Source organism: Nannospalax galili, unplaced genomic scaffold (genome assembly GCF_000622305.1).
Source record: "Nannospalax galili isolate Female #2095 unplaced genomic scaffold, S.galili_v1.0 scaffold441, whole genome shotgun sequence".
Lineage (NCBI taxonomy): Eukaryota > Metazoa > Chordata > Mammalia > Rodentia > Spalacidae > Nannospalax > Nannospalax galili.
The window spans coordinates 3,109,826-3,132,411 of record NW_008348089.1 but is presented as its reverse complement, the minus strand read 5'-3'; the positions used below and the strand labels follow the sequence as shown (position 1 = coordinate 3,132,411).

The following is a 22,586-nucleotide window of genomic DNA, read 5'->3' as shown; positions in this document are numbered from 1 at the left end:
TATGGAGTATGGAGTGAGTATTTCTAAAATACAGTATTACTATAGGAAAGTTGGAGAGGCAGACATGTCAGAGAGATACTTGCAGACTATTTGGAAGGAAGAAAAAAAAAGTTTTCTTCAGAATAAACGGTGAGCAGTCGTGTGTGTGTGTGTGTGTGTGTTTAGAAGATATGGAGTGAGTATTTCTAAAATACAGTATTACTATAGGAAAGTTGGAGAGGCAGACATGTCAGAGAGATACTTGCAGACTATTTGGAAGGAAGAAAAAAAAAGTTTTCTTCAGAATAAACAAAATTGGGTGAGAAGTCATTGGTTTTTAGTGAAAGGGGACAGAAAAAGGAGGTCACTGATTCTATGAGAGAGGCCTGGAGGTGAGGGATCTTAGGCTTTCCAAAGGATTCTATTTCCATGTATGACCAGAAAAGCCATGAGAGTTGAAAGTGACTCCCTCTCCCTCTCAGCCTGGGGCAATAAGCATCTCACTGAAAAGCTATTGTAGACCCCCACCCCCATCCAGAGGCATTGCCTACATCAATAACTGTAAAAGTCCAGTACCTTGGCACAAATTCAGGTGATCAGCACACCTGTGGGAGGTGGAGGTGACCCACAGTAATGGCTGATAGTGAGTCAGTCGCACAGGCACGTCTCAATAGACATGTGAAGCCATATGTAGACTATACATCATAACATAATGTGGAAGATCCATGTACTTGCTGCAGCAGGAAACTGCTAACACAATCTGCCAGCATGAACCAGCATCCAAACAGGATTGCTCTTCTATAATAAATTACCGACAATACAGGAATTTGGTTTTTGTAGTATAAACATCTTAAAGCATTTCTAGACTGTAGAGATTTTAGTCTTTCATCATTCTGTCAATTGCCACTTCCTGGACCAGAGGCAAAGAGCTGGGTTCATTCACACACATTTGTTGATGCTCTTATTATAGAAGTATGCTGGACTAGGAGGATAAATAACAGCAGCTCATGCCTTTTACATCCCAAGAGCAGGAAAAGGTGAGAGAGAGATGCTCATTGAGGCTAAGAAAATAGGTCAAATTGTCTCTTTTCCCTGAACAGTGGATGATCAATCAGTCTTGAGTAAACCATTTTAAAGATCTTCGGCCCTACATCTCTCACATATTAACTTATTTCTACCTTACTAGCATCTGTTAACAATACCTGCCTCATAGTATTACTGTACCATGAAATGTTTATAAATTTTCATCATAAATAAATCATTGCAATGCAAGAGCTAAACATGATGGCATTGGACTTATTCATCTGACTTTACATTGATTCTTCAGTCAACACATACATCTGAATCGAGGGCCAACTATTCTCTCAAATTTGAATGACAAAAGTCTCAAACTCCCTACGACTGTCTCCTTTATAAAATGGGAGGCTTGAAATACATGGGACCTGAAATCCCTAAATTGTTGTCATGAACTTGGAATCAATGGGAAAGCCCATTATTTTCTTTACAGAAACTCTGGATTACACTCAGGTGTATTGGTGGTCAGAGAGTAGGAACAAAAACAAAGAAAAAGAGAGAGAGAGAGAGAAAATATTAAATTGAGTAAGTAGATTTTCAAAATAAATCGAGGTAAAACACTTAGCTAGCTAATAACTAACATTTCAAATAATTGAATTCTTGGCTGATCCTAGTCATTAAGACTACATGTTCATCTGGCAAAACTCAGTCAGTGAAGTAATTATTTTGTATTATTTAGCTAAATGTCATCTCTCAAGTGTATCTTTTGACTCTTTTGTAATTAAAGTTTAATTTAAAATATAATTTAATTCAGTGAACTGATTTATAATCGTTGTTTTGTTTTGAAGAAGATAAATATATGAATATACTCATAGGTATCTTTTCCTAAGTAATTCTTGTTGATACAATTGTAATAACTTTTCATGGAAGACTAAGGAAATCTCATTTTAGCCACTGATTAAATAAGCTGAGCATTTCTAGACCTAGGACTGATCAGTCCATTTCAAAAGGCTCAATATCTCTTGAATTTTCCAGTTTGTTGATGTTGGTGGTGTTTGGGATTGGGGGGTTGTTGCTGCTGCTGTTGTTTGAGATGGGGGGTCTCCCTATAGCCCCAGCTGGCCTGGATTTTGCTATGTAGATCAGATTGGCCTCAACAGATCCACCTGCCTCTGCCTCTTCCTCTTAAGTGGAGTGTTGGGATTAAAAGCATGAGCAACCATAACCAGCTCCAATTTCCCACAGTTTTAAAAATAGAAACACCTTTGCCTGGGTTAGATTGTAGAGTAGGTGTTATTCTGATACATCCCAATGGGCTATGCAATTGTGGAAGCCAAAGATAACGTTTGCAGAAAACAAGGATACAGCAACTGCACCCATAGCGAGATCAGTTTCTATCACCATTGCAGTATGTACTGCACCAACAGGCACAGTGCAAAGAGTGGCAGTCCTAACCCAGGAGGCCCTGGCAATGCTCCTTCAGAACCTGGGCTTCCACTGTCATTTATAATTGAGGATGGGAAGCATGAGGTGGCTCCAGGGACAGCCATTGCCATGACACCCTGTGCTGCAAGGTCTGACATGCACCTGTGTGTCTGACCAAATTTGGGCTCCAGCACTTTGGAAACATCCAATTTCAGAAAAGTTATGTGACCCTTGAGGACACAAAGTAGGAAGCGTCTGATAACACAGCAGACACAAAAGCCCTTCTACTCCTGCAAATAGACCTACATTGAATTAATCATGTGTTAAGCAAAATTTTCCCTATAAAATTTTTCAGTTGACATTGGGTTTTATGAGTTCCCAACTTTTACTATTGCCAAAGAGGTATTTTTGTATGCTATAGAAGATGTTCACCCTGGTGTTCATAAGTAGTGGCTCTGCTACATGCTAGAAGTGCCCAGGACCTACTATAGACAAGAAGAAGAGTCTGTTGGTATTTCCCCTTTGTTATAAGTAGTCTCCCATATTCTTCCAAAAATGCACATATTCTATCTATATTTAAAATTTTGAATCATTACCTTTCTTCATACTTAGATGTGGATCTCAGTGTTCAAAGAATTATGCCAATCAGTTGATTAATCTATTATCCAAGCATGAAATGAGTTGGGGAATGGGAAATTAATTCAGTGATGCCACTAATTATTTTTCTAGAAGTTAATAGTAATGTATTAGTACGGGAATGCTAATAGTGTGCAGTGGACTTAAAATGAATCAAAAGTAGTTGAAAATAAATATCCACTGGTAAATTTATATTTTTTTTACAGGTCAACTACTCAGCAGTAACAACTTTTTCAGTAATCTTGACAATACATATAGATGATTGTGAACTCTATCTAGACAAGAGCAAATACTACCACTAACTTTTATATAAATTGGTTTTGAAAGTTAATCAAATAAGATAATCTCCAAATTTCCAATTAATTTTGCTTTTCCAATTGTTTTTGGTTTTTAAAAATAAAATGTTTCTTTTAGATGCCTGGGCAAAAGTCAATTGAACTGTTACTTATGATTCAATTTTTACTTGAAAGTTTTATGTTGTATACTTTGTGTGTGTATAAACTTTGCGCTATTTTCTCTTATTTTCTGTTTTTTTTTTTAATTTTCAGTTCCAAGTTCTAATTCAGTGACATAGTCCTGAAAGATTTGTCACATAGAGTATATGTGAGTAAACACAGGCATCGAGTAAAGTGTAACACTGCTTTATTAAATACTTTTACTTTCTGAAGGTAGAGGTACTGCTACTTCTTGGATATAAAATAATTAACCCCTCTTCCCATGTCTATAAATAATGTAGATAATGCTTCTAACAGTGGCTTTATAATGCTTGTGGCAGAATTTCTTTCACCTTCATAGATAAAGAGTTAAAGCACTGCACTTTCTTACATGATCTTTGATGGAAAGAAACTTAGAGAATAAGGTGACCCAGTGCTATTGCAGGTCTCACATATATTGATGCTACCGCAGCAGTAAACCAGAAACCAATTCATTTACAATTAGAGGAGGAATCAAGTTGTACTAAAGCATAGTACACGCCTCAGAGTAGATGACTGCGGTGCACTCAACCCAGCTTAAATACTCGGCAGATCCTTACTTAGCATTTAAATTATTCAGTATCTATCCCTTTAAAATAGCAGTTGTGGGATAGATTGTGGGGGGGGGGGGGGGGGGGGGGGGGGGGGGGGGAGAAAGTCCCGCTTTGCGCTCAGCCCTGGCTATTGCACAGCAGCCTCTCAGACCAGCCTGCTGATGTTTCCGATTCCTGGGAAGTTCTCTCTGCTGAAGGGCGTGCCCTGCAGCACATCAAAAGAACCAACTTCTACAAAAGAAAAAAGAAACTCAAGTAGGCTTGAACATACAAAGAGAGGAAGAAAGAGATGAGAAAGGGGCCAGGCAGAGTGTTGAATACAAAATGAGTTCAACCAACCCCAGGAGCTCTTCACCACTTACATTTATCTTATTCTGGGAGAGGGGCGTCAAAACCAGTCCTGACATAAACCACCCACTGCCGTTGACTTTGACGCGATGTGTGAGAGTGCCTGAGAACCTGTGTGTGAGTGTGTGTGTGTGTGTGTGTGTGCATTGAACAACAAAATTTTTCATGTGTGATCACTATTACCACCCAAGAATTAAGAAGAAAACACTTAAAAGCAGAGTTTCAAGTAAATAAAGGACGTCTTGTAACTGTGCACTACTTTAACACCTTTGCTGCAGTCTTTATACTGCGCCCTGTACTTAACAAGCCTGTGAGAGTTGCAGCTTGTGCTTGCAGTGTTTTGTGTGTGTTTAATATATTTCAAAAATTGATTGCTACCTCTCTGCAATAAATGCTATTCCGTATGATAAATACAAAATATGATGACTGCAAATGCTCTAAACAATGGAAGGAACAAGGGGCAAGGCTTCTGAGTCTATGCTATTCCAACTTTGGAAGGAATGTCCAAATTCTGATACAATAGACTCTGGAGAAGCATATTCACATGGACACAACTCACATTCCCACTGAGATCATAGTCTTGAATGTCTGAGCAAATTTCCAGAGACAGGAAGCTAAATGTCAATCTGCGATGGGATGGCTCTAAATTGTGGTTTGGAGGTAAGTAAATCAACAGCGAATAGAAGAGAGAGAGAGAGAGAGAGAGAGAGAGAGAGAGATCACATAAGGAGCATATCTGAACCTTCAATTTGGAATTTTAGTACATTGTTTTCTGCTATTGAGAATTATTATGGAGCTGGAGAGATACCACTGGTTGCTCTTACAGATGACCCAGGTTCAGTTCCCAGCACCCACATGTCAGCTAACAACAGCTGTACCTCCAGCTGTAACTCCAGTTTCAGGGAATCTGACGCCTTCTTCCATGGGCATTGCATGCACATGGTACGCTTACATACACGCAGGCAAAACATTCATACACGTAAAGAAATAAAAAAGAGTGATCATTATAATGAGTATGTTCAAATTTTGTCCAATGAACAGGAAATGATAATCTAATATGCCAATATTGACTTTATACATGAGTAACTTAATAATAGTGTGTACAATGTGCGTATATAATAGTTTATCCTATTTAGTTTTTTGCTTACTTCATTACTACATTTATGATTGCATTATTTCTTTTGTTTTACTTTTTATCTATGAGAGACACACCTTCATTATAATATTGAAATTCTCTCATATTGCTTTTATTAATTGGTAGTTGATAATAAAGCTGAACTTTTACATGAAAGGTCATAAGCACACGTAGCAAGTGTGTTGGGTTTCTTAATAGACTCTGCGAAGCACTGCTCAATGGTCTTGCTTAAACAAAGTGCTTCATTCAGTCAGCAGGCTGCAGTGAAAGTGGACTCCGATGTCCTGTGAGATGGAGTGGAATTTTGCAGCCTGAACGAATTACATGATCTTTACAAGTTTGTCCGCTGTTTTGGTTTTTCTTTCATTTTCTTTACCATAAAATGATTAATCATTGCAAACAATTTAGAGTTTGGGGCTCATCACATTCAAAGCTACTGTAACCGATGAATAACATAAACATCATCTCAGTAGAATTCTTAAAAAGCCTGTCTTGAGAGAAAGAGGAACCAAGGTGATAAAGAGAAATTGAGGATGAGCAACAGTTCTTCATGCTGGTAGTCTGGTCCAAGCTTTTCTCTCCCTTTTCAAATATCATGTAATTTCACTGTATGATTTTATATGGTTGTTTACTTTTTTCTGATAATCATTTAAACACTGCAAAGTATAAAAGCAGCAATGGAAAAAAAGCCAACAGAAGACTCCCTAAAAGACAAAAACAATCACAGCCTTAGAAGTGTAATACCAACCACACAGCCTCCAGTCCCCATGGGGTGCATATATTATTTCTGGCTGTACAGCAGTTATGTCTTCTCTGAGTGAGGGCAAAGAAGAAAGGTAACCCGTAGCTTTTGTGTGACCCCCAGAATCCTAGAGTCGCATGGTTCCCTTTGCTGTTTTGGCAAGCTCTAAGCCAGTGTGGTCTGTTATAACTTCCCTGACTGTCACCACACTTTTAACAAACCGAAACTTGCTTTCATGTAGCAACCCCGGGCCGTAGTCTGGGTGTACTTGCAGTAGGTATTTTCAGCCTTCTATGGCATCCTGTCTTCAGAGAAGCAAGTCCTCCTCCACACAGTGTGTGGCTATGTATTAAATGAAGTATATGGGGCTGGAGCAATGATTCAGTGGTTAAGAGCACTGGCCGCTCTTGCAGAGGATTCAGGTTCAATTTTCTAGTACCCACATGGCAGATAACAACTGTCCATAACTCCAGTTCCAGGGGAATCCCATGCCCTCTTTTGACCTCTGTGGGCATTGCACAACATGGGTGTACTTACACTCATGCAGGCAATATACTCACAGACATAAAATGAAAATAATAAATAAAATATTTTATTTAAATGAAGTATTATTAGAGTTAGACCATTTGAAAAGCTAGCCATTTCCTAAGTCAAACTCTAGTCCATTAGACAGATATTGCTCACCTTTTCCAACGGTATAAAAATTTTAATACAAAAGAATTTCTCCTTCTAATGTTTTGGTCTCTCAAAGGAACAAATATTTGCTGGGATCCAGCATTAACAGGGCTAAAAGCAGGACTCTAGGGATGGGTAGGGCTAGCTCTTGCTATAACTGCCACTTTCTAGTCATGTGGACTTGGGTAAATTTCTGAATCACTAACTTACTTCCTTATAAGTCATGAGGATGGTAATGATGACCATCACCTGAAACTGGTAAATAAATGAGATTAAATACTAATCCCAAGTGCTAGGTGTAACCTGTTAGTACTTGTAGTTATTGTTATTAAAGTCATCTTTGGTTCATGTTTCTCCAGCCAGATGCAGACACCCATATACTTGGACTATACACTATTTTTCTTCCTTTCATCTTAACACCATGTATTTGGTTCCAGACCCTCACCTCAAAATGAGATTGCTTAAGCAATAGTGTCAGTTGGTCCCTGATTCATCTTTCTTTTCTTCCAACCTGCACACAACAACCATTTTGGTTTTACATAACTAGAACTAACACTAGTTCTGTTCGTTGCCATCAAAACTCTTCACTGATTTCTTCTTTCTTACTCACTGATCACTTTCAAGCACCCACACATTCTAATTTTGCTTAATATGTGCATTATCTCCTGATACAAAAAAATCTGCTTTTCCAATGAAGAGTTTCCTGCCTTATAGTTTTTTCATTGATACTCACATAATCAGCAAATACTTGGTGAGGCTTACCATACAGCAGATGTTATGGGTGGAAATATACCCATTTCTAAGGATATGAAAATAAAATATCTCTTCCATCAATGAGACATCATAGATGACGGTCAAATAGCTCATTATAATACACTAGACAAGAAGAGCCTACAGGACAAATGAACGAGAACTGTATTTCTACAACATTCTGATCTGGGCATAAAGGCCTGGAGATATAGTAGCATTAAATCATTACAATACACCAAAGTATTGTTTTCACCCTATTTCCTGCTTCACGGAGCTGTAGGGCCCAAGAAATTTTATGTATTCTTTCTCAATTAAAAGATGCCCTCAATTTTTCAAAATCTCTGCCCAACCCCACAAAACAAGTCCAACCACCTCTTTGATTTCCTTTCATTATTTCAATATTTGATCTTCTCTTCAATAACTGTATCCATTAATTTTAACTAATTATCCTAATGCTTAGAAGGAATCAGCATACATGGAATTCAACATATCAATGTTTATCATTATGTTATGTATGAGAAATATCTCCTTAACCAGGTCACAAGCTTATTAGGGGCAAAGTCCATGCCTTATAGCAGCACATTTCCTATTTCCAAAGTATCTAGCTTAAATTCTGAGACAATATAGAAACAAATAGTAATTTTTAAACTTGTTTTTAATAAAGAAAATTCATAAAAATTTTAAATGACTATTCCACATGACTTGCTACTTCAGAATTCCCAAAACTTTTCAATGTAACACCATTCTACAAGATGTCAATATATAATTCTCCAATACTTAAACCCAAAACTGGGGTGGCTAGCTTAATGGTAGAGCACTTGCCTGGCATGCCTGAAGCCCAGAATTCATCCCCAAACCCACAGAGGGAGAAAAACCTTTGTATTGAAGTGTTGATGGCATGCTAGACTACAAACACAGCTAAATAAGATTACTTAAGATCAATATTTCCAAGTCTACTTAATGGTGAAACCTAACATCTTTCTGTTTTATTGTTTTTTCGGAAACCTAACTTTTGAAGTGAGTGTTCACAGCTCTCACCAATAAATTCTAACATCCTATGAGACCTTTAGAGCTGATTTATGTTGAGCTCAGTCAAATAATTTGTCCTACTAAAATAACTGGATATTTAATTCAATTAACTGGTAAGTGTTATCATTCCGTAAACACAATTAGAACCACTTAATCTTTTCTAAAATCTGTAATATTTGCAAATGTTTTGATGAACTTGAAACTTGGGCACAAGCTCTCCTAAGTAGGATGCAGAAGTCAGGAATACAATGATCCCGCCTTAGTCTGGCTGATGTCGAGATTCATGATGTCCAAGGTTCCTGCTGTGCGTTATAAATTTTATGATTATGTTACTTAATGTCTGTAATATAAGCATACCTCTTAGGCTTCAAGAAAAAGAAAAGTTCCTAAATCATACATGCGAATGCATAGGCTAAAATATATTGAATACCAAATTAGATTGATTATAACTGTAATAAGACTTGTTATTTATTATTAATTATTAATGATTTAAAATTTATACATGGTTTAAAGCCAATTACTAAAAGTTAAACTTCGATATTCAAAATCTAGGGAATCAGGTGCCAGGATTTCATGTGTAACTGAGCACCCAGACAAGACTGGGGTCACACTGTCAACTCTCTACATGATAACAATGATGACAGTGCTGATTTTATTTTATGGCAAACATACCCCAAACCTTATACTACCTCGAACTATATTAATTGCAACCTGGATGAACCCCAAAATCCTCCATGAAACAGGTTATACAGAAGCAGCAGTTGATATTCCCTGCTGGCTTCCTGGGGCCCAAGAGATCTATGACATCATAACTGAGATTTCAAAGAGCTTTCTTCACTCTCCTCCTTGTTCTCAATGGAGATCCAAAGTGGAGTCCAATGTTTTACGAATAGTGACAGGATCATGCAAAACCAAACCTTGTCTAACCTTGACCTTGGTGTGATCTTCTGCTTTGTTTTCTCACAGGCTCCATCCTTGCAGAACGAAACTACAGCACCTGAAAGAAAGAATGCTTGGCCTTTGAGGCCGTGTTTGAAGCTCAGCAGCAATAGCTGGAAAAGCCAGGCATCCAGCCATGGCCATCACCAATCAGCACAACTGGGAGGACCTCTTGATGACCCATAACCTCTACCTACCCCAGAGCTGCTGACCTCTCTCTCATTTCTTGATTTCAGTACTCATTTGATCCTGAGTGCCCAAAACTGGTGAGCTGATGTACTGCCTCCCAAACTACAAATCTCTTCACTTCAAGAAGCTGCACTCACCAGGCTGGTATGCCCAGAATCCTTGATACAGCAAGAGGATTGCTGCTTTCAGCCACAAGTCATGAGTCTTGCCTATGGCAGCCCAAGAGCCTGGGGGGAAAAATACTTCGATGCTTTGTAGTGGACTGTTTGCCTATGTGTCCTGTCAAGAGCACGCACACTGAGGTCCAAATCTGAATCACAGCAGTTTTGCCTCAGCAGCTACCTATTCAAGATACACCACAATCTCAAATTTGGGTCTCAGGACTTCTGGTGTCCAAGGATCCAGAGAGACATGAAGGACTAAGGAGAATGTGCCTTGGCAGAACTAACCAGAGGGAAAAAGGAGCCCTCTTCCAATACTTACTGAGTCCATTGTGATTGTGTTTAATCATATTTTGTTATAGGTTTATTTCTGTGTTACTAAAATAATGTTATCTCCATATTTACTAAAAAGGTCTACTTTTCTGTATGCCAAGAGACATTGTTTTTAATCAGTGATCCTAATGTATACATTTTGCATGGATTTTTGGCTAACGTAGAGACTCCAACTTGAATCCATTACTGGTAGATTTGACATTGTAAACAAGGGTCACTTGGATGATGTTATCTACCCTGAGATTGCAGTGCCTGAGTATATCGCCCAAACAACTGAGGTTCTCTGGGTTTGCTTCCACATTCATCTCTAATGCCTAGTCGTGCAGTCTCTAACAAACAAAATTCTGCAGCATCTCATGAAAAATTCCAAGATCTTGTGAACTCATCTTGTAAGAGAACTTATTATGCACCAAGCACTGTATTAAATTCTGGGAATACAATGAATAAGTCATGTTCTTGCCCTGAGAAGTTTGTGAACCAATGGGGTAGTCAGATAAATCAACAGCCTTGAATGCTGTAGTAGTACAAAGACAGCCTTGAGAATTCCATCTACGCTCCTTGACCCAGGGGAGCCCAAGATGGCTCACAGAGGATCTTTTAATATGCCAAAGCAGCCCTCAAGGTGAAAGCCAGCATGTAGAAGTCCCTGTGGAGCCCCTGCAATTAGGGATCCAGTGGACTCTGGTTACTGAAGTGTTAGTTCCAAGCCACCTGACTTGTAAACAAGGTAGACGTCCCTCAGCAGCACTTCTTTCAATCTGTCATAAAAATATCAGCTCTCATGAAGTAGCTCACACATGAAAATCAGGCTACGAAGTCAGAAGACATTGCTTCAAGTTTGGATTTGGCACTTTCTGTGACTAGAGACAAATCATTTCCACTCTTTGGTCTTTGGTGTCTGTCCTTGAAAAATAAAAATAAAAACATTATCTACAGCACCTACCTCACAAGGCTGTTGTGAGAAGTGAAATTGTATGTGAAAGCACTTTGTTAGCTGTTATGTTTTAATCACCACATTTCCATAGGCTCTTCATTTCCACTACAAAATACAATGCCATATTTTTCCACAAGATGTACTCTTGCCTAACCCTTACCCTGCATGAGTGGCACAAAGATGACTGAGAGTCAAGGTCATGCCTCCTGGGTATTTGCTTTCAATATGGAAATACTGATGCTTTCCAGAATGACAAAGGTAAAACGAAGGGAACAAAACCAGGGCCCTACTGCCATGCAAACATCCTACCATAACACACCAGTCCATGTGGACCTGCCAGCCTCCTTCACAGAAGGTTATCTCCAGGAGAGAACTCACTCTTGGTCCCAGAGAACTAGTCAGACTGTGGTGGTTCAGGGCATCTTCTAAGCTCCAGAGGAATCACCAACTTCTCCAGTGTCATATAGGCCTCCCAAAACAGAGTGAAGAGATTATTCAAAGGAGACACTGATCCATTTAAATAGAACGCAAACTGTCTACAGTCCCTGAACTATTACAGTTTGTTCACAGGGGATGTTCTTAGACACTCATTTAAAACAAGAATATGGTAAGATATTTCTTCTTTTAGGATTTATCCTTCATGTCAGCTTAGCTCATACTACTAATTTTGACTTGTCTATTCTCTGGCTATCCAACAGACCCATGATAAAATGTGTGCCTGCCTTGCAAGTCTCATATGTCACACTTACACACACATACACATCTGTGCACATACATGTGCACACAAGTGCACACCCACATGCACATATATGCACACATGACTTAGCAGTGGGACAAGGAGGAATGCCACCTGCTTCCTATCAATCTGCCTGATTTCACTTCTGATGATTTACTACAGACTGTAGATTGGGCTGCTCTACTATACATTCAGTATTGCTGAATGTGTCCTAATCTACCCCGAGGTGAAACCCTGACTCCATTTCAGTTTTGTGTAGAAGTTCAAATAGAAACCTCAATCTGCTGGCACCACCAATATCCACCAATCCTTTAGAGATGGAATTCTTTCCTCTTGAAGTCCACAAGCTTCTCCAAAATTCAGAACACATTATCATGTTCCTCAGGATAGCATGAAATCTCTATGAGAGTTCTCTTGGCTCAACAGATCAATATTATATTCAAAAGGTCAAACACAACTGGCCTTCCTAGAGGGACTGGAGAGATGACTCAGAGGCTAAGAGCACTGACTGCTCTGGGAGAGGACTCAAATTCAGTTCCCTGCACCAAGGTGGGGACACAGACAGCTCCATCTGCACAGGTGCAGGGGACAGCAAAGACCCATCAACACAGTTCTGTGAGACATCTGGGCAAATGGGTATCCTCTGGGTTCAGACCCAGGCTTAAGAACTTTTTTGAGAGGCTTTTGGAGGTTCTAGAAATGGCTCAGCTGTTAAGATCACGGACTGCTCTTTCAGAGGACCTGGGTCCGATTCCCAGCACCCACATGGAGGCTAACAACCATCCATAACTCCAGTTCCAGGGGATCTGATGCCCTCTTCGGACCTCTGTGGGCATTGCACAATATGGGTACATTCACATACATGCAGGCATTACACTCAGACACATAAAATAAAAATAATAAATACAATGTTTTTAAAAACTGGCCTCCTAGAAGAGAAATAAACCCAGAAGAGAAAAGTTTCCTTTATAATCATTCCTCGGGGTCCTAGAGCAAGGTAGGAAGGCTACGGGTTAAAAAAAATTGATGCAGTATTGATTTCGGTTTTCAAAATTTTTACATAGGATGGAAATAATTGACAATTTTCTTGCCAATATCATGTTAGCTAACCAAACACATTTGGTGAACTGAGAAATCCTTCAGAAACTAATATTGCAATTTTATTTCAGTACTTAAAACAAAGTGGAGAATTTAAAATAGCATCTTCTATTACAGTTCATAATCACCACTTGTCATGGGAAGAGAGCCAGGCAGACTCAAAGCAGCAGCCACCCAAGGTCAGAGGCACCGAGCCAAAGCACCCAGGGAAGAGCAGCTCCAAGCCAGGAAGGAAAGCTGTTGCTGAAATGATAGTCCACACTTAGGAAACAGAATGTTCTTCAGGTCAGGTTGGGGGGCTGAGAAAAAAGAGACAGATTCAAGTGCAGAAGCAAATTAAGATGTTGAAACAGGTATCAGGGTGATGAAGACTGCCAGGAGACGGATCACCCACTCCACATGACATCTGTCTTATGAGGGCCTTGCTGTGAGCTCCAGGATTGCATCCTAGTTTCTTTCTGAGCAGTAAGACCCTTGGTATGACTGATGCCTAACATAGCCAATCCAAATAGACAGCTACCCCTTGTCACAGTCATAGACATATGTTTTTACTGTCCTGGTTGATATATTTTCTTTTTTCAGAGATTTTTTAATTTGTTCATAAATCTTTGGTAAGTTATTTTATCAATAAAAATTTGCCAGTAAATATTTCCCTGGTTGAACTTCAGTTTCTTTTTTGATGATTAAAAATTAGCGGTAAAAAAGCACAGCACATTGATTAAACATTTATCTGCAGTTGCTTTCTCCAGTGTATGAGAGAGAGATGTTCTAAGGGAGCTGATATGCAAGTAAACTTGGAAAAATTATAACGAAACACCAGACAAGGGGATGCCCTGGGACCTTCGGTAGTGATGCTCAGTAAGCATTCTAGACAAACCGCAATCTGCAAATTGTACCTCTCTTCCAAAAGTCAGAGGCGATCAATTCTCCCCCTGCTCCATCAAGATGCAGAAATCTCCTGGTGAGAAACAGACATATGGACTAGAAAAGAATAATGAAGCAGTATTTTGCAGGAAGGAGAGCTGAGCTGAGCCCGCAGCTGGCAGGAGTGCCATGCTTTTCAGACAACTCCTGTTAGAAGTTTCAGCGGTAGATGGAACGCAGCCAGTAGCCACAACGATGGGAAGAAGAGGAAAGTTGCTGCAACTCAAGTCTGAAGTCTACACACTTTCAAGCTAAGAGCTCCCTACTTTTGAAAAAGACTGTGTTATTTAAATTGATTGTTCCAACTGAAGCTGGTGGGGCCTGGATCAGTGTGGGAAATAAAGGGAAGCTGAGGGATTGCAGCCCTTGGTTTAAGAATGAAGAAAGATCATTGAACAAGAACCAGGAAAGATGTAGCTACAGCCTCTGTGGTGTGTGACCTGGGAGTTACGGAGAGGAACACTGCCCCGTGTCCTGTCCAGTGCGCTGGACATAGAGAAGTGCTTACAGTGATGGCTTAAAGGCAACTGCTTTTTAATCCTTTGGGTGAGCTCAGTCTTCTCTACTGAATCCTTTCACGGTCTCTATAAAGTCAAGAATGTGTATAGAAATCATCAGTGAGCAGAGTATGTGTTAGTATTTGAACCAGATAGATCCTAACTGATAATTCCCGAAAATACTCACCAAATGGGCAACAACTCTTCACCAAATACAGTTTATTTCAGAGTGAATCACTGTACAAATTATTTCAACAAAACGTACTTTCATCTCCCTTATAGCAGTCTCTAATACAAAAGAAAAAAAAAAAGGTTCCCATAAACAAGTCCCTTCTTCTCCATAAACAAAAAAAATTTCTATGTACTAAAGTCAATATATTTTTTAACTAGCTCAAACTTTGCCAGTGAGTAAAAAACAATTTTTTGATGGGTCTAGTTAAATGATATTAAACTCCTGAAGGTATTTTTTCTTTCAATTTATGCCGAGTTCCAACTGTGTTCCAGACACCGTGTTAAGCAACAGATATAACACTAAGCAAAGTTGTGGCATTCACCCTATGAAGTCAGAGAAAGGCCTTAAACTGTCATGCCAATGAATGACTTGTGGAAGGATTAAAGGTTGAACTAAAGTACAAACAGTGAGTAGAAGTTTGAGGGATAAAGCAGGGGAGCAGAAAACACTTTAGACACCGGGCCCAGCAAGGCTCATCTGAAAGCTGACCGCAGGAACTAAGCACAGGTCTAAGCCACTGAAGCCCTCAAAGCAAGGTAAGAATGGCGGGAGACGAGTGGTCTAGGTGGATGGATGGGTGCTGATCCTTAGTGCCTTACAGGCCCTGCCAAGGAACTTGGTCTTAGTCTTCAGCCCAACAGAACTGCTGGGGTAGGACTGCACTGAGTCTTAGTCAACTTTGATCCCTGTATGCTACACAATCAAGTCTTAAATTTCTTTGGCTGATGTGATGGTCAACCTTGATTGTGAATTTAATGGGATCTGGAATCACTAGGAGACAAACCTCTGGGCATGTCGTAGGGCATCTCCAGGGAGGTTTAAATTGAAGAAAAAAGGCCCATTCTGAATGTGGGTAGCACTACCCCATGGGCTGGTTCCCAGAATGACTAAAACGGAGAAAGCAAATGGCACATTCATCCCTAGTATCCACTTCCCAACTGCAGATGCAATCTGACCACATCGTCCCCTCCATGGTGGGTTGTATTGCCCCAAACCGTAAGCCAAAATGAACCCTTCTTCCCATAAGCTTCTTCTTGTCAGGGTTTTAATAATGGCAATGAGAAAAATAACACACACTTGTGAGTTTTGTGTGTGTGTTCAATGTACCTGTGTAGATTCAGAAATTTTTTCCATGAATTATTACAGAGAAAATTATTACATTTTACCAAACTGAATTGATTATCAGAATGATTACTCAGAAACTATCATCTGAGGGGCACTAGGACATTGAGCGACCACCTTAGCTGTCCTTGCAGACCAACGGCAGGTTTCTCAGTTCTGCTAACTCAGCTATGCGGTTATCGGGTCCATTTTGTAAAACTTAGCTGATATCTTTTGTCATTATCTCTTTGTCTTGCGTATTTTCGCCTTTTGTGTCCTTTTTCTGTCATTAAAATGATATTTGAGGACTAGAAAACTAAAAGTTTCTTGCAATTTTAATTTGCAGCTCCAGGTTGAATTTTAAAAAATCTTCTGTGACCATTTTTACTGTTTCTTCATGAATTAACTGTTCTTATACTTACCTGTTTTTCTCTCAGGAATTAGTCTCATCAAATTCAATGGTTTACTTTTATACTACATATATTAACTCATAATATGTAAAGTTTTGTTCATTTTGAGACAGGGCCTCATGTATTCCAGGCTGACCTTGAACTCATGATCCTTCTGCCTCTTCCTCTCAAGTACTGGGATAATAGGTATGCACCAGTATGCCTGGCTAAACCTTGCTTTAAATATTTTTCCAGTTTGCCAATTACCTTTAACTTTTATGAATTTCATGCATGAAAAGGGTTATTTTACCTTTTACAGTCTAGAGCTTTCATTAAAATAGCAGTTCACAGTGAGTTGTAGTCTAGCCTGGGCTATAGAGTAAGTGGCTGTCTAAGAAAAACAAAAAGGCAGAAAGGTATTAGTGATATTTTGACCTAATTATTTATTTATTTACTTTGCACCATGAAACCTTCCGTGACTATGCATAACTGCCCTTCTTTGTATGACTCAGTTAAAGTTCTGCTTACCTTCTGAAGACGGTTAGATTTCGTATTTTCATTCCAATGTCATGGTTTTATATTTAGTTTTTATTCCACACAGAACTTATCTTTTATGTTGTGGGAGCTGGGCATGGTGGCACACTTTTAATCCCAGCACTCAGAAGGCAAAAGCAAGTGAGATCTCTATGAGATCATGGCCAGCCTGGTCTACATAATGAGTTACAGGCCATCTGGGGCTACAGGGAGACCTTGTCTCAAAAAATAAAAAATTAGTTTGGAGGCTGGAGATCAGTTGGCAGAGTGCCCACATAGGACGCATGCAGCATCTGCATAAAACTGCACATGGTGACACCTGGGATGCAGAGGCAGGAGAATCAGAAGATCCAGGTCATCTTTACCTACAAAGTGATTGTAAAGCTAGCTTGGGCTACATGAAACTCTGTCTCAAAATATAAAAAATAAAATAAAAATTGTGACTACAAGCAATCGCCACCGCTGCTGGTTGCCTACCAGAGCTCAATGATTGGACCCTATTGCTGCAGACACCACATGCCTGGATGGAGAATGGGGAAATCATGCTGGAACGGAGCTGAAAGCTTCCTCCCTGTTGCTAGTCCTCATAGTCCCCGGTGCCATACAGGCCACTGGGGAGAGCTGTGATCACCAGCCATACTCACCTGTGGTCCCTGCGTGCTGCACTGCCAACCAGCTAGGCAAGATGTTCCCACTGCTGCAATAGTGCCTAATCTTTTTTGAGGGTAATGAACCACTTTCTGATTGGATTTGAGTTGAGGCCTGATCCATGGGAGAAAATTCACATCTAGTGTTGTGAAACTGATCCAAAGCTCATGGCTAGGGAGGTCCTAAAGGAAAGTGAGTGCTGTCGTTTTGCTAAACGGCTCTGATGGGCCTATCAAATTATCTTCTAAATAGTTGTTTCTAGATTAGTGCTGTTGTCAACCTTGGTCAGAGGAGTTTCTTTTTGCAGTGGGCAGTGATGACTACAGGCTCGTAAGTGGACAAAGTGCTGAGAATAAGTGAATACAGAATGCTCAGCGCCAAGTGGAACAGCTACATCACCCCCTTGGGAACACTGCAGAAGAGGGGAGGGGGCAGAAAGACTATAAGGGCCAGGGGAAGGGAGAGAGCGCCACGGAATGCAGTCTCTGGACATCACGTGGCCTCTGCACTGAGCTCACACCAGTAGCTGTGATTGCCTGTGCAAGGTTGGGCCTGTTACCATCCTGTCATGAAGGATTAAGGGACTCACAGAGGCACTACCCCTCCCTGAGGAGCGACAGGCGGCTAATGGTTGATGATTCAGGAAGAGAGAGCTTCTCTGTTGGTGCAGTCACTGGTAAGGTACATGTGTGCCTATGAATAACCCCTCACCCATGCTTCTAAAAACAACCCTAGGGAAATTCACTGAGACACACAAGCACACACGCACGCACGCACACGCACACCATGAAAGTAAAAAGGGACTAGTTGGGAAGGGGAAGAGGATCAGCTGAAGTGGAAGAGGAACAAGAGAGGATAATGAGGGGTAAATATGATCAAAGTTAATAAACACATGTATGAAATGTCAGAATGAAAACTATTGTGTATAATTAATATATGCTAAAAAGTTTTTTTAGAAAAAAATAAAAAATTTTAATGAAAAATGACTTTTCAAAAAATAAAGTCTAGGGAATGGAAAGATGGCTCAGAGGTTAAGAGCACTGGCTGCTCTTGCAGAGGATCTGGGTTCCGTTGCCAGCACCCACATGGGGGCTAACAACCATCTATAACTCCAGTTCCAGGGTGATTTGATGCCCTCTTCTGACCTCTTTGGGCATTGTATAATATGAATGGACTTAAGATACACGCAGGCAGTGCACTCATTTACATAAAATAAAAATAATAAACAAAATATTTTTAAATAGATAAAAATAAAATAAAATGAGAAAACTGAAAAAAATGTGTCTAGACTACATATGTGCACCATCAAATATTTAAATATAAGCATATAATTATGCACGGCTTAGCAAATAACTTTATAAGCACTATTCATTCCTTGTCTAAAGATCTGCTTTTGTGAGAACTCAGACAAAATAATTTAGACTACAAGTGGTCAAGAAATGGCCTGATGCTAGGGTCCATTCACTGTGCAGACAGCAACAGAGATCGTGCTGTTAGTGCTAAGAGGGTTGCGATTTCCTTTGAAGGGACACTAGTACATAAACTTTCATCTGTGCAGATGTGGGACAGGATATAGGACGAAAGGCGCAAACTGAATTTCACAGTATCTACCATTCAAGAGAGATAGCAGCTGTGGTTATCATTAAAAAACATGGAAATTGTGGGTTATTTTTAAGTATCATTTTCTTAAAAGAAGATGGCTGGTCCAAGTTAGCCAACCATCAGTGCAGACACCATGTGGCACTAAGGGAACCTCCTTGACACCTGCATCTATGACAGCCAGAGGGCAGTGCAGGCTGGAATGAGGCCTAGCTATGATGGTAACAAAACTGCACATAAGGCTTATGGTGCAGCTCTGGCCACTTTACCATGCTAAACTCAAGAATATGACAGAGAAAAAAATGGGGACCCGAAAACCAAAATGAAGAAATATTAATGGATGTGACTGGACCCACGTATTCTGCTGGACCCACATATTCTGCCTCACCAGCTCTCCAAGGTTGAAAAAGGACCCAACTCCCTTGTCTAGGTGCCACACAGAAATCTCACGTACGGTGCCTCACAGTAGCTTCCCTCATCAGAATTCACCCAGCTACCTCCTAGCCTGCAGATGCAAAGCTAAGCATGGCCCATCTGGGGAAGTATTGTTCTTATTTTGTAAGAAAGGAACTTTTCACAAAAAGTCCTGTAGCACCTTCAGGTTTCTACCCAGAAGAACTCGGACTTCATGACCTAGAAAGGATCTTTAGGGGGTAGGCTGAGGAAGCATGTCAGTTAAGAATGGAAAAGGTATTTTAGTAGTATGGGAGAACTCTGAAAACTTATGTTCTAATGTGCTAGAAGTCCTAATATTATACTAGAACAGATTTCTTAAACTTGGTGAAAGCATTGACCAACCGTAGATGAGGTAGAAATGTTACGTGTTTTGAAAAGAGGGCGAGAGGCTTAGAGAAAAGAGATGCCTGATTTGACCTCATGCCTTAAAACAAGTCTTCATTAACTGTTTCCCAGGAAATCTTAGAAAACACTTTCAATTAAACCAAAACGACAGTGCTGGTATGGGACATTGGTATTGCTGGGTTTCCTTTTATTGTCTCTGTTTTCACTTTTTTGGGAGGAGGGAAGCAGGATTTTGGTATATATCCCAAGTTTACCTTAAGTTGATAATCCCCCTGCCTCAGTCTCCTGATTGCTGGGTTTACTGGCTTGGACTACCATGCCCACCAACCCTGGCATTGCTGAGAAAGAGTGATGCATCTCTCCAGTCTGAGCAGTTCATCAGGACGGCAGTCACTGACTGAGCTGTTTAATCAGTGTTACTATACATGCTCCTAGAAGATTAGAGGTCAGGTGGTGTGACAAGTTTAGGAAACAAGGTAGACATAATTACTGTATTGGAAAACAAAGCAGAATGAAAATCAGAGATGTGAACTGTCAAGGAAGGACCTGTGGAAATAGGTTCCAGGGCCAGAATATATGGGTGGTACAGTAGGCTGAACAGCAGACACCCCCAAAATGTTCACCTGCTAATCCCCAAAACTGGTGAATATGTGACATTTTATGGAAAGGGAACCTGCAGATGTGTGTCAATTAGAATCGTGTCATGGTGACATTGCTCCAGACTGTCTGCAAGCACAAAGGTATTTATAAAGGAAGGAAGGAGGCAGGAGTTAGTCAGAGAAAAGGCTGGAACAACAGAAGCAGAGAACAGAGGGAGAGAGAGCAGGAGGTGTCTGCTGCTGGCTCCGAGGGAGGAAGGGCCGGTGCATCGTGAAATGCAGAGACCTGGATAAGCTGACACAGGCGAGGACAGCTCTGCTCAGTGATTCAGCAAAGAACTTAGCTCTCCTCACATCTTGGTTTGGCTACTAAATGTGTTTGACTTCAAGCAACTAGGCTTATAGTAATTTGTTGTGATGGTTGTTTTTATGTATTGATGAACTAGACTATAATACACCATTATTCAACACTAATCTCAGAGTTTCTAAGAAACTGTCTTATAAGTATGATTAATGCCTACAATTAGCTGGTTTTACATAAAGAAGATCATCTTCAACAAGCTAGCTTGGCTTTATCTAATCAGACATAGGCCTGAGAACTTTCAGAGGATAAAATTTCAGCCTCAAATTGAAAGCATTATTGCCTGTGTGAGTTTCCAGCCTGTTTTCCTGCTTCACAGACTTCAGACTTGCCAGCTCCATCATGTAAGCCGGTTGCTTTAAATAAGTATATGATAGTCCTACTCTATCCATATTTTGCTTTACACGATGTCAACTGTAGCCAACTGTAATCTGAAAATGCTAACCGAAAGGTCTAGAAATAATTCTTAAATTTAAAATTGTGTTACATGGGGCTGAAGAGACACCTCAGTGGTTAAAAGCTTTTTGCTACATTTTCAGAGGACCTGAGTTTGGTTCCCAGCTCCCACTTTGGGCAGCTTACAACCGTCTACAACACTAGCTCCAAGGAATCTGATGCCCTCCTCTAGACTCTGTGGGCACCTGCATGTATGTGCACAAACCTATACATAGACATATACACATATACATAATTTAAAAAATAATTTTAAAAGTTTTAAAAATAAATAAATTTTCTGTTGTTCTTAAAAGCATGATGAAATCTCACATGAACCAGTTACTTCCAGCCTAGAACATGAGCCATCCCTTAGTCCAGCTATCCGCTCTGTATAAGCTCCCAACTCAGTACCTATCTGGGTTAAGGACTGCCTCAGTATCATAGTACTTGTGTTCTAGTGATCCTAATTTTACATCAGTTCTTGTGAGCAGTGGTGCAAATGCACTGGTTCATAAAACATGGAAGGAAGATTAACTCCACAATGTGGCAACACTATGGAATGTATAAGAAAAAATATAGGCTATACAGGGCTCAGTATGCCCTGTGTTTGAACATGCACTGGGGGATTTACAGCATATTTGCCAAGGATAGAAGACCACTATATGTATTAAAGATCCTGTTGGTTCTGTTACCTTGGATAACTTTGACTTCAGCATTTATAATACCAGTGGGAAACAAATACCAGTAGTTCACAAAAGTCATTTCTTCATCCTTATAATCAGAAAAGACCAAAAGTAAAGCAAATAGCTATCAGACAAAGCAAAAGCTAACAAATAAAAAAGACACTTTATCAGTCTTTTCCTAGTTAAACTAATTGGTGCTAAGGGGAGCCCAAATTTCATGAAGATCACTCTAATCTATAAAGAGATGCTAGGATACACCTGAACAACAAAGACAAACAAATGTTAAAGAGTTTCTTAAATGTATGTGAGTTGGCAGAGACACCGGGAAGACCAAAATACTATCATGAATCACATCAGAACATATAAAGTCCTGGTGACAAACAGAATCCCGCCCATGTTTATATGACAGAGGCCAGTGTACACAGGCTATGGTTATTTTCCACTCCCTAAGTAGATGACACTTTGGCTTAGATATGGCTTGTGTCTCAGGACCCTGCTCATGGATTAGAAGCTTTGTTTTCAGTGTAGCAATGTTGAGTGATAGGACCTTTGAGAACTAGGGTCTGGTGAGGTGCCTTAGGTCACTGGGGCATGCTTCTAGATGAGATCGAGGTAGTTCTCATGGGACTGTCA

General features: G+C 40.0%; 1 protein-coding gene across 1 annotated transcript in view; it reads left to right on the top strand.

Annotated features, from left to right (window-relative positions):
• The window catches only part of Grid2 (glutamate ionotropic receptor delta type subunit 2), a 1,595,433-nt gene extending 1,585,139 nt beyond the window's left edge, over positions 1 to 10,294 (top strand). The window contains exon 16 of the mRNA XM_008844624.2: positions 9,727 to 10,294. Within this exon, the coding sequence (XP_008842846.1) occupies positions 9,727 to 9,885 (159 nt within the window). The 3' untranslated portion in view covers positions 9,886 to 10,294. The remainder of the gene's footprint in view (positions 1 to 9,726) is intronic.
• Positions 10,295 to 22,586: the final 12,292 nt, after the last annotated feature.